The 27,353-nt window shown below is 43.9% G+C and overlaps 4 protein-coding genes across 13 annotated transcripts in view; 2 read left to right on the forward strand and 2 right to left on the reverse strand.

The window, feature by feature from the left end:
• Positions 1-10,987, forward strand: part of CCDC191 (coiled-coil domain containing 191) — an 89,975-nt gene extending 78,988 nt beyond the window's left edge. For all 4 annotated transcript variants that reach the window (XM_086675381.1, XM_086675379.1, XM_086675380.1 and 1 more), the window contains one exon: positions 9,810-10,987. In XM_086675381.1, the coding sequence (XP_086531507.1) occupies positions 9,810-9,954 (145 nt within the window). In that variant the 3' untranslated portion in view covers positions 9,955-10,987. The remainder of the gene's footprint in view (positions 1-9,809) is intronic.
• Positions 10,988-11,826: 839 nt separating this feature from the next.
• Positions 11,827-24,085, reverse strand: ZDHHC23 (zDHHC palmitoyltransferase 23). Of its 3 annotated transcripts, none has more exons than XM_086675389.1 (5): positions 23,547-24,085; positions 22,796-23,067; positions 20,095-20,805; positions 18,440-18,598; positions 11,827-16,341 (listed from the first exon to the last, which is right to left on the reverse strand). In XM_086675389.1, exons 2-5 carry the CDS (start codon positions 22,945-22,947, stop codon positions 16,074-16,076), a joined length of 1,290 nt encoding a protein of 429 aa, XP_086531515.1. In that variant the 5' UTR covers positions 22,948-23,067; positions 23,547-24,085; the 3' UTR covers positions 11,827-16,073. The 3 variants fall into 3 exon arrangements, with proteins under 3 accessions (XP_086531515.1, XP_086531513.1, XP_086531514.1); XM_086675387.1 differs by having other exon boundaries at positions 18,440-18,607; XM_086675388.1 differs by lacking the exon at positions 23,547-24,085 and adding an exon at positions 23,351-23,488 and having other exon boundaries at positions 18,440-18,607.
• Positions 23,137-26,159, forward strand: LOC147577445 (uncharacterized). Of its 4 annotated transcripts, none has more exons than XR_015240296.1 (4): positions 23,137-23,729; positions 24,767-24,843; positions 25,488-25,595; positions 25,773-26,159. XR_015240296.1 is itself a non-coding variant. In XM_086675392.1 (3 exons), the coding sequence occupies exons 1-2, from the start codon at positions 23,227-23,229 to the stop codon at positions 24,795-24,797; spliced, it is 534 nt and encodes a 177-aa protein (XP_086531518.1). In that variant the 5' UTR covers positions 23,137-23,226; the 3' UTR covers positions 24,798-24,843; positions 25,488-26,159. The 4 variants fall into 4 exon arrangements, 1 of the variants encoding a protein (XP_086531518.1); XR_015240297.1 differs by having other exon boundaries at positions 23,137-23,564; XR_015240298.1 differs by lacking the exon at positions 23,137-23,729 and adding an exon at positions 23,914-24,066.
• The window catches only part of GRAMD1C (GRAM domain containing 1C), a 104,055-nt gene continuing 101,267 nt past the window's right edge, over positions 24,566-27,353 (reverse strand). For both annotated transcript variants that reach the window (XM_025913385.2, XM_086675384.1), the window contains one exon: positions 24,566-26,291. In XM_025913385.2, the coding sequence (XP_025769170.1) occupies positions 26,211-26,291 (81 nt within the window). In that variant the 3' untranslated portion in view covers positions 24,566-26,210. The remainder of the gene's footprint in view (positions 26,292-27,353) is intronic.

The raw sequence follows: 27,353 nt of genomic DNA on the forward strand, positions 1-27,353 counted from the left end.
TGTGGCTATTATTTTTTTTTTAATTTTTTTATGTTTCTTTATTTTTGAGACAGAAACAGAGCATGAATGGGGGAGGGGCAGAGAGAGAGGGAGACACAGAATCTGAAGCAGTTCCAGGCTCTGAGCTGTCAGCACAGAGCCCAACACGGGGCTTGAACCCACGAACCGTGAGATGATGACCAGAGCCAAAGTCGGACGCTTAACCAACTGAGCCACCCAGGTGCCCCCATACTGTGGCTATTGTAAATAATGCTGCAATAAACATAGGGGTGCATATAATTTCAATTAGTGTTTTTACACTTTTGGTAAATACCCAGTAGTGGAATTACTAGATCATAAGGTAGTTCCGTTTTCAATTGTGGTAAGAACCTCCATACTGTTTCCAGTGGTTACATTAGTTTGCATTCCCAACAGTGCACAAGGGTTCCTTTTTTTCTCTACATCCTCGCCCATATTTGTTGTTTCTTGGGTTTTCAATTTTAGCCATTCTGACAGGTGTGAGGTGATATTTCATTGTGGTTTGAATTGCATTTCCCTGATAATGAGTGATGCTGAGCATCTTCTAATGTGCCAGTTTGCCATCTGTGTGTCTTCTTTGGAGAAATGTCTTTCATGTCTTCTGCCCATTTTTAAATTGGATTGTATGTGTGTGTGTAATTGTATAATTTCTTTATATATTTTGGGTACTAACCCCTTATTTGATATATCATTTACAAATATCTTCTCCATTCAATGTTTTCTTTTTGTTTTGTTGATTGTTTTCTTTGCCGAAGCTTTTTATTTTGATGTAGTCCCAATAGTTTCTTTTTGCTTTTGTTTCCCTTGCCTTAGGAGACCTATCTAGAAAAATATTGCTATGGCTGATATCCAAGAAATTACTGCCTGTGCTCTCTTCTAGGATTTTCATGGTTTCAGGACTCACATTTAGGTCTTTAATCCATGTTGAATTTTTGTGTATGGTGTAAGAAAGTGGTCCAGTTTCTTTCTTTTGCATAAACTGTCCAGTTTACCCAATATGTTTATTGAAGAGACTTTTTGCCATTGTATATTCTTGCCTCCTTTGTTGAAGATTAACTGCCCATATAATCATGGGTTTATTTCTGAGTTCTCTATTTTGTTCCATTGATCTGTGTGTCTATTTTTGTGCCAGTTCCATTCTGTTTTGATTACCACAGCTTTGTAGTATATTTTGAAATCTGGGATTGTGATACCTTCAGTTTTGTTCTTCTTTTTCAAGACTGCTTTGGCTATTCAGTCTTTTGTGGTTCTATACAAATTTTTGGATTATCTGTTCCAGTTTTGTGAAAAATGCTGTTGGTATTTTGATAGGGATTGCATTAAATCTGTTTTGTTCTCCCAATTCATAAGCATGGAATATCTTTCCATTTGTTTGTGTAATCTTCAATTTCTTTCATGCATGTTTAGTTTTCAGAGTACAGGTCTTTCACTTCCATAGTTTATTCCTAGGTATTTTATTATTTTTGGTGCACTTGTAAATGGGATTGTTTTCTTAATTTCTTTCTGCTACTTCATTGTCAGTGTATAGAGATGCAATGGATTTCTGTATATTGAATTTGTATCCTGTGACCTTAATAAATTCATTTATCAGTTCTAGTTTTTTGGTTGGGTCTTGAGGGTTTTCTATAGATAGTATCAATCATCTTCAAATAGTGAAAGTTTTACTTCTTCCTTACCAATTTTGATGTTTTTTCTTTCTTTTTTTTCTTATCTGATTGCTGTGACTGATTGCTTTTTCTTGACTGATTGCTGTGTTCAACAATATTATGTTGAACAAAAATGGTGAGAATGGACATCCTTCTCTTATTTCCTGATCTTAAGGGAAAAGCTCTCAGTGTTTCACCACTGAGTATGTTATTTGTGGGTTTTCCATATATGGCCTTTATTACGTTGAAGTATGTTCCCTCTAAACCTACTTTGTTGAGGGTTTTTATCATGAATGAATGTCATACTTTGTCAAGTGCTTTCTCTGCATCTACCAAAATGATCATATGGTTTTTATCCTTTCTCTTAGTGATATGATGTATCACACTGATTTGCACATATTGAACCACCCTTGCATCACTGGAATAAATACCACTTGATTGTGGTGAATGTTTGTTTTAATGTATTGTTGGATTCAGTTTGCTAGTATTTTGAGGATTTTTGTATTTATGTTCATCAGAGATTGGCCTTTAGTTCTCTTTTTTTGTATTGTATTTATCTTGTTTTGGTATAATACTGGCCTCATAAAATGAATTTGGAAGCTTTCTTTCCTCTACTATTTTTTGGAATAGTTTGAGAAGAATAGGTTATCAACTCCTCTTTAAATGTTTGGTCGAACTCACCTGTGAGTTTGTCTGGTCCTGGACATTTGTTTGTTGGGAGTTTTTTACTGATACAATTTCATTGCTGGTAACTGGTCTGTTCAAATTTTCTATGTTTCTAGGAATTTACACATTTCTTCTAGGTTGTCCAATTTGGTGGCTTATGGTTTCTCATAGTATTATAATCCTTTGTATTTCTGTGCTATTGGTTGTTATTTCTCCTCTTTCATTTCTGATTTTGAGTCCTCTTTTTTTTTTTTTCTTCATGAGCCTGGGTAATGGTTTATCAATTTTGTTGATCTTTTCAAAGAATGATCTCCTGGTTTCACTGATGTGTTCTGTTGTGTTGTTTCTTGTGTTTTTGTTTTGTGTTTTAGTTTCTATGTCATTTATTTCTGCTCTAGCCTTTCTTATTTCCTTCTGGTTTGGGCTTTGTTTGTTCTTCTTGTTGTAGCTCCCTTATGTGTAAGGTTACGTTGTTTATTTGAGATTTTTCTTGCTTTTTGAAGTACGTCTGTGCTGTATAAACTTCCCTCTCAGAACAGCTCTGGCTACATCCCAAACATTTTGAACCATTCTATTTTCATTTTCATTTGCCTCCATGTATTTTTTGACTTCCTGTTTTGTTTCTTCATTGACTCTTTCATTGTTTAGTAGCATGTTATTTAACCTCCATGTATTTGTGGTCTTTCCAGATTTTCTCATGTGGTGGATTTCTAATTTCATGGCGTTGTGGTCAGAAAAGATGCATGGTATGACTTTGATCTTTTTGAATTTGTTGAGACTTGGTTTGTGGCCTAACATCTGATCTGCTCTGGAGAATGTTCCATGTACACTTGAAAAGAATATGTATTCTGCTGTTTTAGGATGGAATGTTCTGAATATATCTGTTAGATCCATCTGGTCCAATATGTCATTCCAAGCTATTGTTTCTTTGATTTTCTGTTTGGATGATCTATCCATTGATAAAAGTGGGGGGTGTTAAGGTCCCCTACTATTATTGTATTACTATTGATTACTTCCTTTATGTTTGTTATTAGCTGCTTTATGTATTTAGGTGTTCTCTTGTTGGGTGCATAATTAATTGTTATATCTTCTTGTTGGATTGTTCCCTTTATGATTAGGTAGTACGCTTCTTTGTCTCTGCCATAACACATGGTAATTAAAATGGCAAAGAGTAGTGATAAAGAGAGTTTTAAAATCAGCAAAAGAAAAGTTACATTCAAGGAAAACCCCATAAGGCTATTAGCTGATCTTTTAGCAGAAGTATTGCAGACCAGAAGGGAGTGGTATGATACATTCAAAGTGGTAAAAGGAAAAAAATCTACAACTACCAATATTCTATCCAACAAGGCCATCATTCAGAATGGGAAAGAGAGAGTTTCCCAGACCAAAACAAAAATTAAAGAAATTCATCACCACTAAACCAGCCCTACAAGAACTGTTAAAGGGAACTCTTTGAGTGGAAAGGAAAGACCATAAGCAGGAGTAAGAAAAGCAGGAAGCACAAAAGCAGTAAAATTAAGCATATCTATAAAAATCAGTCAAGACAGGCACCTGGATGGCTCAGTCAGTTAAGCATCCAATTTCAGCTGAGGTCATGATCTCATGGTTCGTGAGTTCAAGCCTCGCAGCAGGCGTTCTGCTGTCAGCACAGAGCCTGCTTCAGATCCTGTCTCCCTCTCTCTCTGCCCCTCTCCCGCTCATGCTCTTTCTCAAAAATAATCATTTTTAAAAAATTGGTCAAGAGATTCACAAAATTAAAAAATGTAAAGTATGACACAGTATACCTAAACCAAGGTGGGGTAGATAAAAATTTAGTACTTTTGGGGCGCCTGGGTGGCGCAGTCGGTTAAGCGTCCGACTTCAGCCAGGTCACGATCTCGCGGTCCGTGAGTTCGAGCCCCGCGTCAGGCTCTGGGCTGATGGCTCAGAGCCTGGAGCCTATTTCCAATTCTGTGTCTCCCTCTCTGCCCCTCCCCCGTTCATGCTCTGTCTCTCTCTATCCCAAAAATGAATAAACGTGAAAAAAAAAAAAAATTAAAAAAAAAAAAAATTTAGTACTTTTATTTATTTTTTTTTTACTTTTATTCTTTTTAATGTTTATTTTTGAGAGAGAGAGACAGAGTATGAATGGGGGAGGGGTACAGAGAGAGTGAGACACAGAATCAGAAGCAGGCTCCAGGCTCTGAGCCCTCAGCACAGACTCGATGTGGGGCTTGAACTCAGGACCCATGAGATGATCTGAGCTGATGTTGGATGCTTAACCGACCGAGCCACCCAGGTTCCCCTTATTTTTATTTTTTAAATTTAATGCTTTTAGAATGGGTTCTAAACTTCAGTGACCATCAATTTAATACAGACTGCTATATGCAGAAGATGTTATATATAAACCTAACAGTAACCACAAATCGATACCTGGTAATAGATATGCAAAAAATAAAGAGAAATGAATCCAAGTATGTCACTAAAGAAAGCCAGTACACCATGAGAGGAGAGCAAGAGAAGAAAGCAGAGAAGAACTGCAAAAATAACCATGAAACAAGTAACAAAATGGCAATAAGTACATACTTATCAATGATTACTTTTAATGTAATGGACTAAATGCTCTAATCAAAAGACATAGGATGGAATGGATAAAAAAGCAAGACCTATCTATATGCTGCCTTTAAGAGACTCATTTCAGACCTAAAGACACTTGCAGATTGAAAATGAGGGGGTGGAGAAACATTTATCATGCAAATGGAAGTGAAAAGAAAGCCAGGGTAGCGATACTTACAGCAGACAAAATATAGCTTATTTTTTGTTGTTTATTTATTTTGAGAGAGAAAGAGAGCACAAACTGGGGAGGGGTAGAGAGAGGAGGAGAGAGAGAGTCCTAAGCAGGCTATGTGCTGTCAGCACAGAGCCCAGCATGGGGCTCAAACTCATGAACCGTGAGATCATGACCTGAGCTGAAATCAAGAGTCAGATGCTTAGCTGACTGAGCCACCCAAGCGCCCAAAATAAACTTTAAAACAAAGACTGTAACAAGTGACAGAGAAGTACTTATATTTCTGATATTGCCTCAGTACTATAGCTCTGAAGCATTTTGGAATGATAGGCCCCTTCATAGGAATAACAGTCACAGACCTACTATACCCCCAGAAATGGGCATATGCACATCTCATACAATGTTACACAAAATGTCAAAGAATCTGTGGACCTCACGTTAAGAATTCTTATGTTGGTGACTCACAACACATTTGTTAACACAATACATGCACATGTCATCTATCAAGACATACTTGCCAAGCATAAAAAATGCCTAATAACATGGTGTCTGGCTCCCATAATTCAGCAGAAAATGAAGAGTAGATAGATACATGCTTACATACAGACCATAAATAAGTGCCAAACCAATGATTGTGACCATGTGCTGTAAGAGGAGTTCAGAGGAAAGAAAGATAAATGCAGGCAAAGATAGTCTAGGAAGATTTTTCTCGAGGGGGCAGACCATTTCCATTAGGGCAGAACAGTAGGAGATAAAATGTACAAGTCAGAAAGGGGGAGGGGAGCCAGGAGAAAGAGGTGAACAGAGGTAAGAGTCGGAAGACAGGGTCGAGGCCTGGGTGGCCAGACAGCTGAGGACAGTAGATGGAGGACTGGATAGGAGAAGGAAGAAAGCAAATGTAGCTGCACTCCTTGAAGCCTTTTTGTGCTTAACTTCCACCAACAAAAATCACCAATATCAGAAAGAGCAAATAACCATCAGCCACGGAACTAATGGGGACTGTGATGCCTTCTAGGGTTTTGTGAGAGAGTCAAGAAGCCAGAATAAATCCCATCTATGCCTCTAGTTGTGAAAATATAAACTCAGCTACTCTGCATTTTTGTTTCCACAACATAACTCTATTTGTAATTCCTTCTACACACCATGCTGTTCTTGCCTCTTTGTCTTTACTCAAGACATGCCATCTTCTAGAAAAGCCTTTTGTCTGACAAAAACTCCGTTCATTCTCTTTCAAAAATTTCAGATGCTCCTCACCACAAGACTGGTGAGTACCCTGTGCTTATCTGCACCATGGTAGCTCTTCACTGCACTGATCTGTTCACCAGGTTAACTCCCTGTGTGGGCGGAGACCATCTGGCTTACCTTCTCATTCCCAGTGTGCAGGTAGTTGCGTTATCCTAAAAGGCCACTGCAGGTCTCCCTAGCTGCAACATGTGACCCTCCAAAACTGTGATTCCAGAAAATGACATCAGGAATCTTTTCTCAACTGAAATTCAAGGCTGTTTTTGTTACTGGAGGTGATGTTACCAGTGGCCTTTTTAAACTATATACAGACACACCTCAGAGATCCTGTGGGTTCCATTCTAGGCCACTGCAATAAAACAAATATCACAATGAGTCAAATGAATTTTTTAGTTTCCCAGTATTTCTAAAAGTTATGTTTACACTGTAACTATTAAATATGCAATAGAATTCTATGTCTTCAAAAAAATGTACATACCTTATTTAAAAATACTTTATTGCTAAAAAAGGCTGACCATCATCTGAGCTTTTAGGGAGTCATAATCTTTTCCCTGGTAGAGGAACTGCCTCAATGTTGATTGCTGACTGATCAGGGTGGTGGTTGGTGAAGGCCGGGGTGGCTGTAGCAATTTCTTAAGACAACAGTGAAGTTTGCTGCATCAACTGACCCTTCCCCTCCCAAACAGTTTCCTCTGTGGCACATGATGCTGTTTGATAACATTTTACCCACAGTAGAACTTCTTTTAAAATTGGGGTCGATGGCTCAGTTGAGCATCTGACTTCAGCTCAGGTCCTGATCTCGCGGTTTGGGAGTTTGAGCCCCGCGCTGGGCTCTGTGCTGACAGCGCAGAGCCTGGAGCCTGCTTCAGATTCTGTGTCTCCCTCTCTCTGCAACTCCGCAGCTCACACGCACTCACTCTCAAAAATAAGTAAGCATTAAAAAAAATTTTTTTTTAATTGGGGTCGATCTTCTGATCCCCTGCCACTGCTTTATCAACGAAGTTTATGTCCTATTCCAAATCCTTTGTTGTTTCAACAGTCTTCTTGGAATCTTTACAGGGATAGATCCCATCTCAAGAAACCACTTTCTCTGCTTATCCATAAGAAGCAACTCCTCATCCATTAAAGCGTTATATGAGATGGCAGCAATTCAGTCCCATCTTCAGGCTCCACTTGTAATTCTAGTTCTCTTGCTGTTTCTACCCCATCTGCAGTTACTTCCTCCACTCAAGTCTTGAACCCTACAAAGTCACCCAAGAGGGTTGGAATCAGCTTCTACCAAACTCCTGCAAATGCTGATATTTTGATCTCTTCCCGTGAATCACAAATGTTCTTAATGACCTCTAGAATAGTGACTCCTTTCCAGAAGGTTAATTTACTTTGCCCAGATCCATCAGAGGAATCACTATCTATGGCAGGTATAGCCCTAAGAAATGTTTATTTTTTGTTTTTTATTTTAAAGAGAGAGAGAAAGTGGAAGGGGCAGGGGGAGAGGGAGAATCTTAAGAAGGTTTCACACTGAACACAGAGCCCGATGCAGGGCTTGATCCCACAACCCTAGGATCATGACCTGAGCTGAAATCAAGAGTTGGATCCTCAACCCGACTGAGCCACCCAGGCGCCCCTAAGAAATGTATTTCTTAGGTAATAAGACGTGAAAGTCAAAATTAGTCCTTGATCTATGGGCTGCAGAATGGATGTTGTGTTAAGAGCTATGAAAACATTAGTCTCATTGTCCGTCTCCTTCAGAGCTCTTGGGCGACCAAGTGCATTGTCAGCAGTCATATTTTGCCAGGAATCTTTTTTTCTGAGCAATAGATCTCAACAGTGAGTTTAAAATATTCAGTAAACCATGCTGTTAACAGATGTGCTGCCGTCCAGGCTTCGTTGTCCCATTTACAGAGCACAGGCAGAGTGGATTTAGCAGAATTCTTACAGGCCCTAGGGTTCTTGGAATGGTCAGTGAGCACTGGCTTCAACTTCAAGTCGCCACTTGCCTTATCTCCTAACGAGAGAGTCCGCCTGTGCTTTGAAGCTCTGAAGCCAGGCACTGACTTCCTCTAAGAAAATCCTGGATGGTGTCTTCTTCCAAAATGAGACTGTTTTATCTACGTTGAAAATCTGTTGTTTAGCATGGCTACCACCTTCATGACTGATCTGAGCTAGACCTTCCAGATAACCTTCTACATCAGCACCTGCTGCTTCACTGTGCATTTTTATGTCATGGAGAGGATTTTCCCCTTAAACCTCAGGAACCACCTTCTGCTAGCTTCCAACTTTTCTTCTGCAGCTTCCTCATCCTTGTCAGCCTAACTAGAATTGAGTTAGGGCCTTACTGTGGCTTAAGCTTTGGCTGAAGAGAATGTCATGGTTGGTGTGATCTTCTATCCAGACTAGTCAGACTTTCTCCGTATCAGCAATAAGGCTGTTTTGGTTTTCTAGTATTCCCGTGTTCACTGGAAAAGCATCTTAATTTCAAGAACTGTTCCTTTGCATTCACAGCTTGGCTATTTGGCAAAAGGCGCCTAGCTTTTGGCTTCTCTTGGCTTTAGACGTGCCTTCCTCACTAAGCTTAATCATTTCTAGCTTCTGATTTGCAGTGAGAGGCATGCGACTCTTCCTTTCACTTGAACACATGGAGGCCAGTTATTAACTGACCTCATTTCAATATTGTTGTGTCTCATGGAATAGGGAGGCCTGAGGTGAAGGAGAGGGATGGGGAAACGGCTAGTCGAGCAGTCAGAACACGCACATTTATCACTTAAGTGTGCCGCCTTGTCTGTGCATGGGTTGTGGTGCCCCAGTTACAATGGTAGTATCAAAGGTCACTGATCCCAGATCACCATAACAAATACTGTGATAATGAAAATGTCCGAAATGTTGTGAGAATTACCAACATACACCATAGAAACACGAAGTATAAGTAAATGCTATTGGAAAAGCAGAGCCGACTGACTTGGCTCAGTGCAGGGTTGCTGCCATAAACCTTCAGTTTATAAAAAAATGCACTATCTGTGAAATGCAATAAAATGAAGTATGCCCATACGTCTAAGTGCCTGGGACTCAGTCTGTGACTATGGTACTGCACTTGCGTTTCCAGCATCTTTGCCTTGAGGTGTTTGGCTGCTGGAGCCCTCGGTCCACTGGTTCTGTCTTGAGCACAAGGTGCAGGCTGTGACCACATCACCCGGAATGTCTCATGGCCTGCATTTTCAGAGGCTACTGGGTGCTCTACTCAAATGTCACCTCAGAGAGGGTTTCCCTGACCCCTGGATGAAAAATAAAAACCCATCAGTCACTCCATCCTGTTTCACTGCTTAATTTTCTTCATAGCACTTCTCACTGTCTGAATTCCGATTCTGATCTCCGTATTTCTTATATAACATTTTATTCAAAGAATTATTCTTCTACTGATGGAAAGTAAACTTTTCCCTTGGTGTTTTACCTTTTTTTACTTTTTATTTTTAAAGGAGGATTCTCTGGATCACATTTCAGACGTGGAAGAAGTTTGCAAACTCTATGAAAGAGGAAAGAATAAAAGAAGAAAGGCGAAAGCAACTCCGCAGGAAGGTAGCTGAAATTCTCCCGGACTTCCAGATGCCCGCACCACCGTGACTCCCGTGGCAGCAGCAGACGCAGGCCCTCGTGTCCCAGGAGTCCTTGGGAGACGGTGTGCACGCGCAGTGCGGCATGTGGGATGGCCATCCGCACATATGTGCGTATGCCTGCTTTGTGTTCTGTCAAATACTTCTTGGACTGGAGGAATTATCTGGGGAATTTTAACTTCCTTCTTTGACTCTTCTTGGATTGCTAATTCATTAAAGCATTTATCACAGCAGGAGCATTCAGAAGAACAGTCTAAAGTTCAACTGTTCAAATGTATCCTATATATTTTTAGCATCATAAACTTTAAAAGGGGACAAGTGTTTGCTTGCCTGAGTCTTTGAAGGAAAACATGTCCTTATGGTTTAACATTGGTCGTTGACAAATGTACCTTCGATAGAAATTAAAGGTAGTGAGTATTTGGAAAAGGAGTCACAGGTGCTCAGTTATCTAGAAGGTCAGCATCAGCAACAGACATGCTGCGAGGCCCCATCCTTCTGCCCACCCCTGATGGAAAAGCACGTATCAGACGGACTTCCATGCAGCTGTGGCAAAGGGCCGGCAGCGGACCCTCATTTCAGAGAAACTGCGGCATCGGAGATCCCTCCCTTTGGAGCATCCTGACCAGCGTGAAGGGGATTCCAAAAGCCAACGGCTCCATCAGAAGCAGTGCGGAAGTTTGTTAACGTGTGTGTTCATGCTCACAGCTGCGGCTTCTAGGTAATACACCCCGGTCTGTCTTCTAGTCTTCAGCTCAGTGTGATCCACATACGGAGATACTTCTCTCTGATTCAAAGAAGGATTTACCTTTAAGGTGCAGAAGACTATAAACACTGAAAAATGCTCTCCTGTGGACTGTCTGAATTACGTGCTAGAAAAAAACACTTCCTCACAAACAACAGGTTTACTGTGACAAATCTAAGTATAATAGAGAAGGGCACCCAGTAAAACCAGAAGGTCCCTTGCAGCTCCGAGGTCACTACTGTTGTTTGGTAACTGGAAATTTTAAGCTGGTAAAATAAAACCGCGTTTGCTGTTCAAGAAACCGCTGTTGTCTCTCGCTCCCTAGAAGGGACTGCTGTTGTGCCACCGGCACAGCCACCCCCATCCTTTGTCTCCGGAACACATGTGAGGATTTACTCAGAACTGACAAAACGCCCTCAACCGAACTTTATTTCTTCTACAGAGTCCCTGTCCCCACACATCCTTTCCTTTCATGTGAGTATGCAGGTGTCAGCTAAAAACTCTTTTTAAGACCAGTAGGCACCAAAGAAAGTGGGACTGAAACGAACTCGTGCTTAATCTCTTTCCATCCAAATCACCCTCCACCACCCTTGCGTGTGGTGCAGCACAGAACCCTGGTGACCATTAGCACCCAGATGCCAAATATCAACTTTAGGGCAGTGCCAGGCCTGCAGATAAGGAAGGATGAGCCCCTTAAGTCAACATGCCAAGGGCCCAAGTAAATCTCATAAAGCTTAGGTTTTCTCTCTTAAGCGTTCCTTTATTTCTCCTTCACCTCAAGCATCAAATTAGACAGTGAGTCTTTAGCAACCCATATTGTGACTGGGCCAGTGAGGACTTTTTACCTATTTCGGGAACCTTCTAAAGACACACGGGAAAATCACTTTGTCAGTGACCTCTGCTTCTTGCTGGACTATCCTGAGACATGATTAGAAATATTACTGCTGACAGAATGTCCAAATAAGCAGGATGCCTGGCCTATAAAACTAGAAAATGTAACCAGCAGGAAAAGGACAGTTCAGGGCTAGGGGTAACTTAGGTCACAGGACGGGGACCCCTCAGTGGCCAAAGCAGCCGCCCAGCTCTGACACAGGCTTCCCTTACAGCAAAACAGTTCAGGAGACACACTAAGAAACACCATTTCCCTTAAAGAAAGCACTTTATTTTCTATTTAAGCAACTCGGTCACAGTACATTATTTTACATAAATGGCAGTAATTTTTTAAATCTCCACTTAAAAGGCCTTGTGTCTGAGTCTGAGGTGATAAGAGGATATGAACACAAGTATAAAAACAGTGCAAAACGTTTAGCCCGTAGCCTCCAGAGTTGGCGTCGGGAATCCCCTCGCACGTTGCTGGGCCAGTTACATTAAACACTGAATAGTAAACATTCCTGGGTGTCCTTTAGTCTAACATCAGACCCAGAAATGTAATCAAGTGAAACGGCTCCACCGCCCCAACAACTCAAACCATCCAACCCCCCAGACCACAGGCCCGCAGCAGGTTGAGCTCCCAAGTTCTGTGACGTGACGTCTTGGCAGTGGTGCCATGGGAAGAAATACAGGATGTCTGTCGCATTGGGAACCAGAACAGACTAGCTCTGCTTTTAAAGCTTTGCCTTTAAAGTATGAATTCTCTAGGAGTAAAGGTGCCACCAGGAAGGCTGGAGTAGCAGGAAGTCAAAAGCCCAACTTGGAAATGTAGCCAGAAATGGCCACAACCTCTAAGAAAATTGTCTCCATTAACCACTGGGTCTTTGCTGCTAAAACTACAGTGAAGCACTTGGTGCCGACTGAAGTGAGGTTAACAGCCCATGAGCAACAAGATTACATTTAGCTGATTTTGCAAGAAGTGTCTATTCACCACAGCAAACGCCGGGGAGAACATAGGGGATTTTATTCAGCACGAAGCACAGCTCTCATTCTCCCCCTGCATCACCTTGGCAGTGTTTGATATAACGTGGCAGAAAACCAGATTCGACACAGGTGCCTCAAGCAAAAGTCTCTACCATCCCATGCTTGTTTGAGGAAATTCTCTTTTTTTCAAATTCAGGGTACCAAAATATGGCTCAAATTAAGTCCTATAAACCTACTTACCTCATCTAAAGAGACCCTTAAAGCTCACAAAACATTGTTAAACATCCTGGTTAAGACTGTGCTTCTAAATGTCGTATTTTTGCTTGTATTAGTTTTGTAATAAAAAGCTAATTTCCTACCCAAAGGAAATAAGTCTATTAAGCAGATGGTCAGTATTCCAGCGAACCTTACTGGCATTGTTTTCTGGCAGTGGAAGATTCTAGTATAGAAAATTTTCTCTTACTAAAAATATTCGAAGTACCAAGGACTATTGCATAAGAGAAAGTTTGTAGCAGCCTTTCTGCTAGGCAGGTGGCACAGTGGAAGATAACAATTACTTCATTCACCAAAGGACAACACTACTTGAATGGCAAAGATTTCCAGCATCATAAGCAGACACAGAGGTGGCTGAGGTGAGGTGAGCAGCAGTGTCCCTAAAACTCACTTAAGGCTTATTAAAGGTCAGTTCATTTCAGGGGGCTCCGCCGTAACCACAAAGTACTCTTTGGGTATCATAAAAAACATTTTAAATACTGAAGGACTTTCTCCTTTCATGCAATCCCGATCCTTAACTACTTTTTCCCTTAAATCCTCCAAATGGACTCATTTCTCTTCCCTAGGAATGATACACAATGGCATGACCACGATTATAGAAGCTCATTTATAAAGCTCCATATCCAATGTGTTCATTAACAGGCTGAGGATGGGAAGGGGGGCCTTGCCTCTATGGCCAACAAACTGCTGGTTTATAGGTTTGCAGACCAATTCCCCCACGGCCAGAATCACCAAATGTTTCTCTGGAACCATTTGTTCACAGAGGCCTTGTCGTTTAAAAGGGGGAAAAAATCCCTCAAATAGTTCTAGGTCATAACAAGATGTAAGAATCTAGGAGTGTAGACTAAAGGTGTACGAGGGCCTGCAGAAACCCTGCTCACAAAGAGCCCCTTGTTTGCTGCTCCTTTTGGTGCAAATATTTCAGTAGGCTTTTACCCCCACTCAACCACTGAAGTTTTCAAAAGTTTGAGCTTTCTTCTGAAAAACACCAATCATGAAGATCTCGAGGAACTTAAAACAAGCCTCTTAGTTCCCACCAGCCAGAATAATATATAAGGAGCCCTGCAGGTGAGGGAGCCTGAGAGGCCCCATGCGGATAAACTCGAAGGCTGCGCGGTTATGAAGATGGCAGTCGCTCTCAATCCTCCCACGTGACCCTGGTCTTTGGGGGACTACTCCTCTTTGTGTCTGGTTTTGATGGTTGTTAAAGATTTAGCAAGAGGCTCAAATTACCGACTATGCTAACATTTCTATGAATTCCATCATCAACTGTTTAGACAATCAGTTGCCTACACATCTGTTGTTCAAGAGATGACAAATAGAGGTTTCTGGCCACATGTGCTGTCCCTGACATCATTACTCTCTCAAACTCACACAGAAAAGAATCAGTCCTATCAGATCCAATGTTAACTCCAAACGAATGCTTGACTCTGGGCCAGGGCAAGGGCATCACTGTAGAAACCACAGACTGCTAACATCCCCAGACTTGCTCTTTGGCTCGTCCCAGGGGAATACGGAGCCTCTCATTGGTTAAACAATCCATCTCTGGGGAGAGCAGCGACCAGCCTGATATAAAAATGTGGTGAGTGTCTTAAGGACAGCTTTGTTTCATGGCAGAACTAGGGACGGTGCCAGCTCCAGAGGGAAAGTTGCAGGAAGCAGTATTTCCTCTCGACATTTATAAACCTCTTACTACGGCAGCATGCACAGAAAGACGGGAAAAGCTGGCAATATTTCCCCTATATGAAGCTATAAGCCAAAGCAAATTTAAGGACTCATGAATTTTCTTTGGGATTGCAAAATAAGTACACATATAAAACCAAATAATTCAAGATGGTATTTTCCCCATCCAAAATCGCCTTATCCTAATTCCATGGCAGAATAGACCCATTCTCTATAAGTATTTAATCTTCTGTACATTTTCAGTTTAAAGATACAATTAAAGAGACAACTTACTATTTTAGGAAGAGCTAGGGAGGAATCGTAGTCCATTAATTAGTGGAAACCACATATACCCTGTTTCTTCTCTCCAAGTGAGATACTTTTGTCTAGGGAACGGTGAATGAGAAGTAATGTGCAAGTAGGAAGATGTCAGTCAATTCCTCAGAGAGGTCATGCCAGAAGAATTGTGAATGCCAGAAGACTGGTTTTTGCAACTGAGTGCTGTAACGACAGTGTCTGAATTACTTACATGAGAAAAAAAAAAAAAAATCAAGCCCTTGATAGTAACCAGCCACTCTACCCAGGAAAGAGGGTAAAATGCTCCCCACAGGGTGTCTGTTCTCCTCTTCCAGCCTCATCCTAAGTGCTCTAGCACCTTCCCAGGTGAAGCGTGGAAAGAGGGGAAAAAACAGTAATGGCTATTGGAGTTTGGAGTTATGTAGAGTAAATCCAAAGAGAATAAATGTATAAGAAATAAGATGAAAAACAAGGACTCATCACCTGAATTCAAGACCAGCGTATACTACACGACCAGTAATCGTAACTGTTATCAAGTGTCCCTTCAAGATCAGAAGATCGTGTAAATCCATCTGGTCATCCTCTACCCCGTTTGAGTAGTTAATGTCTAATACTTCAAAGAGAGAAGTTGCCATAACTGTACAATATGGTATTTCAGGATCTTTCTTCCATTCTGAAAAGCTGAAAGTGGATTACTCTGATACTTTTGGCTTCAGTATTCTGATCTATAAACAGTTTTCTCAGTCTTCGAACCTTCCTAATAATACTTCATACCTGTTGAGTGCTTTAGTCATTTTCCAGTGCTTTCCACATACCCCATCCCTCGCACGACCCTCACGACTGTGAGGTAAGCCAGGGCAGGTGCTATTAGTACCCCCACTTTACAGATGAACCTGAGACTCGGGGAGGTGACTCAACTAAGGGTCACATGGCTATCAGGAATTGAAAGAGGGACTGGAAACTACCCTAATCCAAACTCTTTCTTCCCTAGTAATGGATGGGAACTGCTTCTATCAATCTGTGCATTAGCAATCCACATCCTTTTCCACATGGTGACTGAGTTAGGTAACAAGGTGACTGGAAAAGAATGGCTCTACTTTTACTGCTTCAATAAAAAAATCTCTTAGGTTGAAGTCAGGAAACTTCATTTCTTCCCAGTCCAATGTCTAAACCTGAGCATGGCCCTATACAGCCTTTAGGAAACTGGGGATAAAAACGAACATCCTGCGTGGACACTGAAGTGTACAATGGGAGGGAGCAGAGGGAGGGGCCGCCCCTCGCAGAGCCACACGGAAGGCACTTCAGACAATGTCCTCGGCAGGGTGGTGGAAGGGGTGGGCACCCAGCGTGGAGAACTGGTACCAGTTCCGCAGGAAGCCCCGGTTGTACTGGCCTGTGTCCACGATGAGCCCACAGAGGAGCCGGCGCCCCGTCTTCTGTCGAAGGGCCTGCTGGACCTCCCTCTCGGTGACGTTGTAACTGATGTTTATCAGCTGGATGAGGAAGATGTAGGCCATGCCCGCCGTGATGATCACAGAGTACCACACACAGGTGAAGGACAACGCTGAGCTGGGAGGAGAAAGGGCGGGTCAGGACTACCAATCTCTTCGGTGGGTAAGTGGCACCATTCTAACATTTGACACGTGCAGTACTCGTTATGAAGGACCCTGGTGCCTTCCCCAGTTATCCCGATTGGAAGATACTTTTCCACCCTCAGGACACCAGAATGCTTAACACAGAACTATTCCCATGTCCTATTTTATGCTATAATTATCAGTGCCTCTTTTTCTAGAATGTTGTATTACAGTAGCAAGGATGTTTTTGTATTTGGTGTCCCCCCATGCGACCAACACAGTGCCTCACAGAACAGCATCCCGAATCTATCGAATGAATGAACAATTCCAAAATCGTTCTTAACTGAGCAGATACTGCTACAAACATCCTCAAGGAAGCTGTGGGTGGGAACGCAGGAACAGTGCTAAGGCCCTGCATCCCCATTTTGTCAGTACGATCAGTACAACATTGATGGACACAAACCGCTACAGGTCCTGATGTCTATAAAGCCAGCCTCCTCAAGCCAACAGAATCACACTGGACAAGAAAGCTCCTTTCAGCTCATCAGTCAGACTGCGAAGAGAGGCTACTGATTAATGTCTGCCAGTTGACTCTTTTCAAATATTTGCAAATGGTCAGCTGGAAATGAACCCATCCCAAGGAATCTTCATTTGCTAAGCTGAAAGGGACTCAGAGATGATTAACTCACCAGAGATGAGGAAAACCAGGCTCAATGGGGTGACGTGAAGCACCTGTATGGAGGGTGAGTACCAACGGCGGACCATGTTCCTCATTCCATGTCAGTGGCCCCCAGAAAGCTCACAAAACTCATGCTTAGCAACACAAAGACGTGCCCTGCTTTGGGACTTTATCACCCACATTTCACAACCTACTAACACTCTCAGTACAGAAAGAAAAGAAATTGGCCCTGAGGAGGAGGACCAATCTATTCTACTAATGCTCACAAACCTCTAGATGGAGAATAGCAACGGGACATCTGGCCACAAACTAATGTAAACAAATACCTCCACAGAGGCACTATGTAGGGAAAGCGGGGATTGTTCTGAAAACGAAGAGTAAGAAGAAAAGGAGGGTGCCTGGGTGGCTCAGTCTGTTAAGCATCCGACTTTGGCTCAGGTCATGATCTCACAGTTCGTGGGTTTGAGCCCCGCGTCAGGCTCTGTGCTGACAGCTCAGAGCCTGGAGCCTGCTTCGGATTCTGTGTCTCCCTCTCTCTCTGCCCCTTACCTGCACACACTCTGTCTCTCGAAAATGAAGAAAGAAAAGAAAAAAGAGAGAAAGAAAGACAGACACAGACAGGCAGACAAGGACCATGGGGCAGAGCTGTCCTAGCTCAGACTGGGAACCACAGACCCCACACAGCATCCTCCTCAGAGGAAAAGGTGGAAGAGAGCACGCAAAGAACACAGGCAGGGGGCCCAGGGCGCTCTGGGGAGGGGCTGGCTGCGGCCAAAGCTGCAAAACCCCGGCTTCCCACAAAGCATGGAGATCTCCACAATATATAAATGTGCCCCAACCTAACAAAGGAAATTGTGACCTAGATACCACAGTAATCATGAGTAGTGATATTTTAAAAAGTAGAACAGGAAAAACCAATGGAGGTTACAAAGTAAAGAAATGTTACAGAAATTGTGAGCACACCACAAAAGGGTCAGAAGCAATAAATCCAGATAGGGCTAAAGAGCATGAGAAAGCCACAACAAAGGGAGGCAAGATTGTCTTGCCTTGACAATCTATGACAAAATAGACCACACACATACCCTGGGACCGCTCCTTTATGGCTTTAGTTTCACTACTGCTACCTTGGCCATGCATGTGGTCATCTATCTGACTCCGGACTTCCCTGCCTGAGCCCAGCCCTCCCTGCAGCATACTAGTTCCTCAGTCTGTAAGGGTCAACGGTCTGCACCCTAGAGAAACACACCTGTCCACTGCACAATTCGGTTGGCAATTTCAAGGATACCCGGCATCCGATAACCTGTCCCATGTTTTGGTTAAAAACTGATGTGGCAGCAAATCACAGCCCCTTACATTAACGGCAACATCTGTTCCCTCTTCTACAGGGCTTTGTGCTACGGCAGCCACATCTCACCTGTAATCTGCGTAAACTCCAGGACAATAGAAGAGAGCTGTGAAGACACTTCTATCTCTACAAATGGTGTCCAAGGTCAGTGTTATCCCATACGCCGAGGTTAGCAAGAAGATCGAAAGGGCAAGTATAAATGCTTGATGATTTGATTCTCCAACACAGCTATTTATCCTCAAAACAGCATAGGGGGAAGAAAAAGCAAACATTTTAAAAAGTTCTCGATACAGATGGTAGCTAGATTCATCATGGTGATCATTTCATAATGGACATAAATGCTGAATCACTACGCTGTGCACCTGAAAGTAATATAACGTTGTAGATCAAGTACAGTTCAATGAAAAAGAAGGGGGGCCTTGCCTCTATGGCCAACAAACTGCTGGTTTATAGGTTTGCAGACCAATTCCCCCACAGCCACTATCACCAAATGTTTCTCTGGAACCATTTGTTCACAGAGGCCTTGTTGTTTAAAAGGGAAAAAAAAATCCCTCAAATAGTTCCAGGTCATAACAAGATGTAAGAATCTAGGAGTGTAGACTAAAGGTGTACGAGGGCCTGCAGAAACCCTGCTCACAAAGAGCCCCTTGTTTGCTGCTCCTTTTGGTGCAAATATTTCAGACTTGAGGTCCACTCCCAGCCCTCCTGGCCTTGCTGCACCCTCCTCCTCCCCTACGTCCCCTTCTATGGGCAAGGGGGAAGGCTACATGACCAGAATCCTCAGCATCGTAGCCATAAAAAGCGTAATTCCCTGACCACAAGTGCCTCGAGAGCTACAGAGCAGCAAATGCACTACTTACAGCATTCAGGATCAACTACACCATTTTAGATTCGCTCAGTGAAACAGCGACACTGTCTTCAAAAGTTGCACTTCATATAGTATGGGTGTCCTAGTTTGGCACTGGCCAGCTGGAAGGTACCAAAAAAGCCCAACTTTCACGGCACCTAGGTGGCTCAGTCACTTGGGTGTCCGACTCTCGATCTACGCTCAGGTCACAATCTCATGGTTTGTGGGATCAAGCCCCACGTCAGGCTCTGCACTGATGGCACTGAGTCTGCTTGGATTCTCTCTCTCCCTGTCTCTCTGCCCTCTCCCTGCTCTTTGTCTCAAAATAAATAAATAAAACTTAAAAAAAAAAAAAAAAGCGCCCACCACTCTACAAGTAACAAAACAGGAAGGTACCTGGTACCTGGTAGGGCCTTCCCTCAACAATGCAGACCAGGAGTCATCAGAATGGTAAAGGATGGATGGTGAGGGGACAGGGTCACCTACAAATATGGGAACACTTTCTTGAGCTCTGTGTTCAAAAGGCACAGCACAGGGAAACGTGCCTATACGGATTCCGATCCCTTCTTTTTTTAAAAAATACCATTCAACTGCAGATACTTCTCTTGCAGGAAGGAGAAGGTAACAGAGGGGCAGCTCAGAAGGGAAAAGCAAAGTAGCAACACCACCACCACCCTTCAGGAAATGACTGAGGGAACTACATCTGTGAGACTGGGAAGCTGGTGACTCAGTGGGAATATCATGCCAGCACACAAATATCTGCAAGGTGTAAAGCTGGGAACGAGTGAGATTTTAGGGTGGCGCAAAGGAGGAGCAAACACAGCTAGAGTCTCACGTGAATTTATACTCTGCAAGCCACCAGATTTTCCCAACATACCAGACACAGTGATGATCCATTCTCCTCACACAGATGCCACAGATCCGGCAATGCCACGCCCGGGCTGGTCGCACCAGCTGGCACTTGGCACACCAGTCCTCCTTGACCTTGGTAGGGCTTCCAACCAACACCCTGGAAGAGCCCTTAGGCTCATCCTTCAGTGTGCGGTTGTTGAGACTACCCGACGATTCTGCGCCCGGGAACCCTTTGGTCTTCTCCTGCCCTTTTCTGGTCAGGCATTCAGTCTGGCCGCTGCTTAGAGGTCTGTCATTGCTTGCTGGATTTCTGAGGTAGCCTGGATTCTTCTTGGCTCTGTACAAGGCTAAGAGTATCAGAAATAACCCGCAGGTAAGAAGAGCCAGCTGAGTGGGTCCCACACGCCCTTTGGGGACCACTTCCTGCAGGAACACATAGTACATGTAGCCCAGAGAGAACAGTCCAAGGCTCAGGAAAAACAGAGTCTGTTCTTTCCTTCTGTGAGTGAGGTAGTAGTACCACAGAGCCAGCACAGGAAGGGAGGTCAAAACCACCCCCCCCAGGAGGAAATGCCAGGAAGCCACGCGGAGGAAGACGGGCAGTAGGACGAGCGGGGGAATGATGCTAATGTTAACTTTTTTGGCTCCCCTAAGCCAAGGAATTCGGAGGCGATCGGAAATAGTATCCATGATTCTTTCACAAGTCTCCGGCTGCACGGATTTACATGTAATCCATCTATTCAGAAGAGCACAAAAAGAAGGCACTTCACATGGGGTTTGCTAAACAAAATAAACACTCAACACCGTAGGCCAAACAGCAGGATAAATGATAAAAGGGCCCAAAGGCCAAGTATTCTACTTCTATACTACTAAACATGAGCTTTTCGGATCACGTATCATTTTTTAATACGAAAGAGACTAGCTACCATTTAGAAATGTAACAGTTAAAAACCACTTCTCCACGAAGCAAATATGTAGGAATACACACATATTCTGTACAAGTACTGTTTACGTTTGGGGGCGTATAGAGACTTAAGATCCTCAAAACAATTCACAATCTAGTTGCAAAGACAACATGGGAATTCAGGAAATCTCAGGACAAAGCAGCAAAATCGCCTAATGAACTCTTGTGGGCAAACACTGAGGAGTGCTCAGAGGAGAGTAAACACTTCCGGGTGGAGTCACTAGATGGGTCTCTGTGAACAAACGTGGGCTCGGCCCCTGATCTCCACGGCTGGCTGGCACTGGTGTGGGGAGCTGGGGGGGACAGGAGGCAGGGAGGCGCCCCAATGCAGAGGCACATGTACAGCACAAACCTGTCCTGTGCCCAAGGAGTAAACCTGTCCAGCAAGGCCAGGGGGCTGCCTAAGAGTGGAGATCAAACCGGTAAGAGAAAAACGACTAAGCCTCGTGGACACGCAGTATTTGTACATATTTTTTGCACACTTGGGCTCCTAAGACAACGATCAGCTCAAGGAATAACTCTGACCGTAGATAGACAATTTGGAAACGTAAGGCAACACCTTGAACGTTGAGGGGAGATAACTACATGGGAGTGGTACTGAGCAGCAGGACAGTGGAAAGACCGGGAGCCTAGCTCCAGAGACAGGTAAGGAGAGAACGCAGCAACAGCCCAGGTCTCAAGGGCTAGGAGAGAGGAAGAGCTGGAAGGTTAATGGAAAAGCTGTGGTCTCAAATGATGGAAGTTGTGGAAACAGCATCATTTTTCCATTCATTAAAGCAGAGTGCTCCATTTTCTCAGTATGGACTTTAGACTGAGTCCATTTAAAAACACCTGTAAAAAAGACTACAGACACTATCAAGGAAAAATTACAAAACGACTATGGGGTCTTCAGGGCTCTAAACTACAATGTCCCAAGAACACTTTTCATGTCGAGATGGATGTACCAAGATCTAAGTCAACAATGTTCCTCTGTGGTGACTTTTTTAACCAGATATAATTATTAAAGGGAAAAGCAACTTTCCAAACGTCCTTATTCTTCTCCCACATTATGCTTTCCATATGGCAACAGTTTTTAGATATATAATTATTTAGAAAATGGATAAAACCTGTTATTACTGTTGGGCACAAAATTTTTCTCACTGATGTTAAAAATCATCTTTTTGGATAGTAATTTCCAACACTGGGGATTAATGGTGAAAATAAAAGCCAAATACAATAATATCGGTCAAGACTGTGTTGCTGCCCATGCTGAAAACAGCCAGTCGGGGGAAGGGAGGGCCTTCTGGTGAGACCAGTTCCAACAGCAGGAAAGCGATCCTTCTGCCCTCAAGACCCTTTGTGGCCAGGTGCAGTCCATCCTCAAGTAGTTGGTCGCTAGATGCTGAGACCACTGAGAATGTAAGCACTTTCTGGTACTAATGTGTTCATTTTAAATGTACGGATTCTGCGGGTCTGTACTTTATTTTTTTATACATTTAACTTGTCACTATCCCTTTATTTGCCTGTTCTCTCCATCATCTTCTCCCTTTAAAAATGAAAAAAATAATTATGTGCTACTAAACTGAGCCGAATAGACAGTTGTGCACTACCCAATAATTCATCTTTACAAAACCCTCACACTTGACATAAAAGACGACTATTTCAGACCCTTGGAAACAGCATCGGGAGCAAATTCTAGTGTTGTGGATGGCTAAGCTTAAAGTATGCATGGTAGTTCTCAAAACGGCGAGGGGGTCAGCATCAAGAAACACTCCGCCCTTACCTATCGCACCCTTCATCGAGATCTTGGCAATCGCACAAACAGGCAGCCACGTGGTTCTTTTCCCCATTTCGATCTATGTACTCGCAGCAGCACAGGGGCTCCAATTCAGGTTCTTCCGCTTTGTTTGTCTTCACTGGCTTCATACTGCCCATCTGTGTCACGATTTCCACCTGTCACCATGAGTGGTAAGAAGCCCTCAGAAGGTAAAGGTGGAAAGAACACAACTCATCTTGTAAACACATCCACGCCTCTCTCTGATTATCCGCCAACGCCTGAGAAATCAAAAATGAGAAGAAAGAGGGGGAGGGGGTGTCTCGTTCTCATCATGCTTTTCTCTCTCGGCTTGGCCAGACAGGGAGTCTAAGGGCTCCCAACCGCGTTCACCGTCCCTTCCCACCAGGGCTGGAGCCGTCTGGGCACCAGCCGTTCCCATGGTGACAGCCGACCACACAGCCCAGGACAGCCAGGGCGCGGGCGGCTGCGCTCACCTGCCGGTGCAAGCTGGGGAGGGCCGAGAGGTCCCCGCCCAAAGACTGGGCGCAGGTGGAAACTCACCCTCGGGGCTGCGGCCGGCGTCTGCAGCCGGCTCCGGGGAGGCCACCAGGCGCCCGCGCAGCGCTCAGAGTCGCCGTCCAGCCCCACCGCTCCGGCTCCGCGCAGGGCGCCCCTCTCCCGCCTCCGCCGACCGTGAGGACGTGGGCGGGCCGCGAGCGCCGCCCCGCCCGAAGAATGACCTTGGAAAGGAAGTTACCTGCGCTCCAGGGCCGAGGTGCGGCTGCAGCCAAAGAGGCCGAGGTGGCGGGGAGAACGGCCGGTTCCTCCCGAGGCGCGGACGCGGTTTCCCAGCTCGGAGCCGCTGGGCTCTCGGTGTGACGGCTGGAGTCTCGAGGACCCCGGCTCCGCTCCGCCGCGCATTCGCCGCCGCCGCCCACCTGTGAGGACAGCCGGCCGCGGCCCGGGCAGTGCGCCCGCCTCCCCGCCGCCCCCCTGCCCGCCGGGCTCGGCGTGGCAAGTCCGCGCGCGCTTCCGGGTGCCCCACCTCCGGCGCCGGGGATCCCCGCCCGTCCGCACGTGCGCCGCCTGCCGCCCAGCGGAGCCCGCCGGTGAGGCCCCTCCCCCGGCCCGAGGCCCTGGCGCCCGGAGGACGCGGGGAGCGGAGGACCCGAGGACGCGCTCCCGGGCGCGGGCGCCAGCGGCGAGGCGCAGGGCTGGCCCGGCACCTCCGCCCCTCCCGGCCCCCGTGCGGCCCCGCCGGTGCCCGCGGGCGGGCGGTACGTGGGCGGGGCAAGCCCAAACCCACGGCCGGGGGAAGTGCCAACGGAAAGACGGGAACCCCGGGAACCCGGAGGGTTCCCAAAGTACTGGGGACTCGTGGGTGGGACAGCCTTCATTCAGACGCTGGCAACAGGCTTAGGGGGAGATCTCCACCGCGAACTGTTCCCGAGGTACCGCCCCCAAATTCTCCAGCCTTCCCTTAAAGGCCCATCGCCGTCCCTGGGCTGTTAATTTATAAAGCTTGTTCATTTTCATGATTTCTGGCAAGCAGATTCTACATTAGACCAGCAGGCCTACTAGTACTTTTGTTCCAACAGTCTGCATATTTGAAATGAAACTGCCCGAAGATGACCGTAGAGTCCACTTTGGGTTTTATTTTTGCACAAAATTTTAAGAGTGTAGGCCTATATACACTTTTTCACTGTAGCAGCGTTTGTAGTTATTTTTGTTTGGGTTTTTTTTTTTTTTTTTAAACAGAAAAAGAAAAACTACAACTCAGACATTTTGGGTTTTATTGGTATCAATTTACATTAACAGGCTGAAATGCAATTAATTGAATTCTGCATGCATACATGTTCAGTCAATCTATAAAGCAACTTTGTTAATTTCCTTTGAGGTATGTTTATGAAGTACAAGTTTTAAATAACATCACAAAAACATTCAGCTTGCCACTGATCATTTTTGTGAATTTAACAGAGAACAAGTCTTCAAGTTTAATATCCGGTGACTCTTACAGCCAGACACTTCATAAATCCTTTTTTCAAAAACCCCAGGTAAGTACACTGGTACCCCAATGTAGGTTTGTTGGGAACCACCCAGAGAAATCCATTTTCCCTGTAATGAAGTTAATACTTTCATTCTCTACAGGCATCTCAAAAATGACTTTAGCTATCTCATGTGGCTTTGGTGACTCTGGGGGAAAAAAGAAACATATAACTAAAGGGAAGCAATTGTCCAAACAGTAAGAATATATACAAATTACTCGGCACTATCTTTCTCTTGTTCCAAAGACATCATATTGAGACATACATGCCTAAAAAATTGTTGTGAAAGAGCCAAAGCTTCTGTCTGGCCTAGAAGTTCAGTCAGTGCACTTGTACTGGGACACAGTGCCCCCAAAAGTTTTTATTGAAGAGCTAAAGTTTGTGTCTGGTTATAACTTCCCAACTGAAACAAGCTACACACGTGAATGAGTAAGTGAAGACATATACGGCTCCTGAAAAGTAATCCACAGATTATTTTCAACCAGGTGGTTCGCTTCCACCATGAAAGAGTGCTAAGCTAAAGCCACGCTTAGTTCAAGTATTCCTTTGATCGGCCACTAAGTGCCCAGATTTCAACATAATCCTCTTGTTTTTAAAATCAGCACGTGGTTCTTCATTTTGAGTGTTGGTACCCTACATGTCTCCTTTTCCAGAATTTACTCTTCCACCATTTGATACATGAAGAGGCAAGATAATCTCACCTCTCATAGCTCCTGAAACATCTATCTTCAAAAAGATACAACGGCTGAAGAACCTTTCAGGTAATAATTACCAAGTTGCAAATTCAGAACCTGACTACTGAATTCCCATGCTAAAGAAAAAATGAAGACACTGTAATATTTACAGTACACAAACTTAGAAATGTTATAATACATGCCTGAAACCTGGTCCTTCACAATTCATAATGATACAGAGGTTTATTCTTAAGTTTTCTTTAGCATCTTCAGTGTATCTCAACTGGGAAAGCAGCCTGTTAAACACGTACTGATTCTGTGCTAACAGATAAAGCATCAAACTTCAAATCTCACTGTAAAAACAAGGCCATACTACTCAGTTTGGAGTGTCTCATTTTCTTTTTGTATTGTGGAAATTCAAGTCCACAACATATTTCACCTGAAATATCCACTGGAGAATAATTCCACTGGAGAAATCCACTGCTTAGAATTACGTATAAGAAGTGAAAGAATGGATCATTAAGGCCATCAGAGACTAGTCATCACATTAATGTTATTAAAAAGATTGTTCATATTAAAAGTACCAATAATGAGAAAATATGGAAATGTTCCTGTGACAATTAAAATCCTTCATCCTCTGGTTTTCTTTAAGACGTTTTCTTTTAGTTCCAAGTATCTCTACAGTTTCAGGCCTTGAGATCACTAGCTTTTGACAGTCATGCCAGTCTTGTTTTTATTTAGTAGATCAAAAGTTCTCTGAAGCATAACAAGTGAGCTCTTTAACTGCAAACAAAATTAATTTTCAAAATAAGATTAAGTTTCACCTGCTTATTTTTATGCCAAAAGTTTACATTTATATATTCGATATAGTTTTGTTTCTACTGATGCCCAGATAAAAGACAATTTATACAACAGCCAGCTGCTTCGGGTGTGTGTCAGTACGCCTGCTCAGGAGCTCTTCCTGTCCACTGTACCCCGCTCTTCTCCCCTCACTGTCCTGTTGCACATTGTGCCTCCCAGTAGGTTGTTTCCTTAAATGGTTTCTCAAGTGGCAGTGGTCTTGCCACTGTCCCCTGAATGACTCAAGTGCCACCTCCAGGCCTTTGCTTGCTATTTCCTTCACGCTTGTATTCACCCATCTAAAGCTTACCCATCACCACCGTCTCCGTGTCACCTTCCCTAGTCATCCTGCCTTTAAACTCCCAAAGCATTACTATGTACTTAACACTTAACTGTGTACTTTTTTTTTTAATTTTGAGAGACCGCACTGAGGGAGAGAGGGTGGAGAGAGAATCTCAAGCAGGCTCTGTTCCGATGGGGGGGGGGGGGGGAGTGCGATTCCATGACCCTGCAATCACAACTTGAGCCAAAACCAAGAGTCGATTGCTTAACTGACTGAGCCACCCAGGCGCCCCAATTTTGTATTTTTTTTATAGTCTTTAACAATATATCTGATTTTTCTAATAAAGTTATAGGCAACTTGAGAGCAAGAATTATTCTTTGTTTTCATTCCTTTGTTCATTCAGTAAATGTTAATTGCTTACCTCTCACATGCTGGGTTTGACTAAGCACTGCGTATACAATGGTGAACCAAATAGGCGCCGTCCCTGCTGTCCTAGAGCTGACAGACTAGTGAGGGATACAGGACTAAAACGTACCATCACATCTATACATATATGCTCACACAATGCACTAAATTTCTGACTGGAGGATCGTAGTGTCATTTTCTGAAATTATGTCAACTAGAGGAGAATCAGGCCTACCTAGCTCAGGATGAAAACTGAAGTCTGCTTTGGTCATGATCAATTTGGGGTGGCCTGTCAGTACCCAGGAGAAGATGCCAAG

The sequence above is a fragment of the Puma concolor genome, chromosome C2 (genome assembly GCF_028749965.1).
Source record: "Puma concolor isolate L17-30 chromosome C2, mPumCon1.1.hap2, whole genome shotgun sequence".
Taxonomy (NCBI): Eukaryota; Metazoa; Chordata; class Mammalia; order Carnivora; family Felidae; genus Puma; species Puma concolor.

Excerpts from the sequence above, each read along its gene's own strand:
- ZDHHC23 (XM_086675387.1), bottom strand. The coding sequence starts at position 22,947 with ATGGGCAGTATGAAGCCAGTGAAGACAAACAAAGCGGAAGAACCTGAA. Across the intron at positions 20,806-22,795 it reads CTCGATGAAGGGTGCGATAG|ATGGATTACATGTAAATCCG; the intron begins GTAAGGGCGGAG and ends TCTTCTGAATAG. Across the intron at positions 16,342-18,439 it reads GGAGTTTACGCAGATTACAG|CTCAGCGTTGTCCTTCACCT; the intron begins GTGAGATGTGGC and ends TTCTCCTCCCAG.
- LOC147577445 (XM_086675392.1), top strand. The coding sequence starts at position 23,227 with ATGGTGACAGCCGACCACACAGCCCAGGACAGCCAGGGCGCGGGCGGC. Across the intron at positions 23,730-24,766 it reads TTCGCCGCCGCCGCCCACCT|AGAACAAGTCTTCAAGTTTA; the intron begins GTGAGGACAGCC and ends TGAATTTAACAG.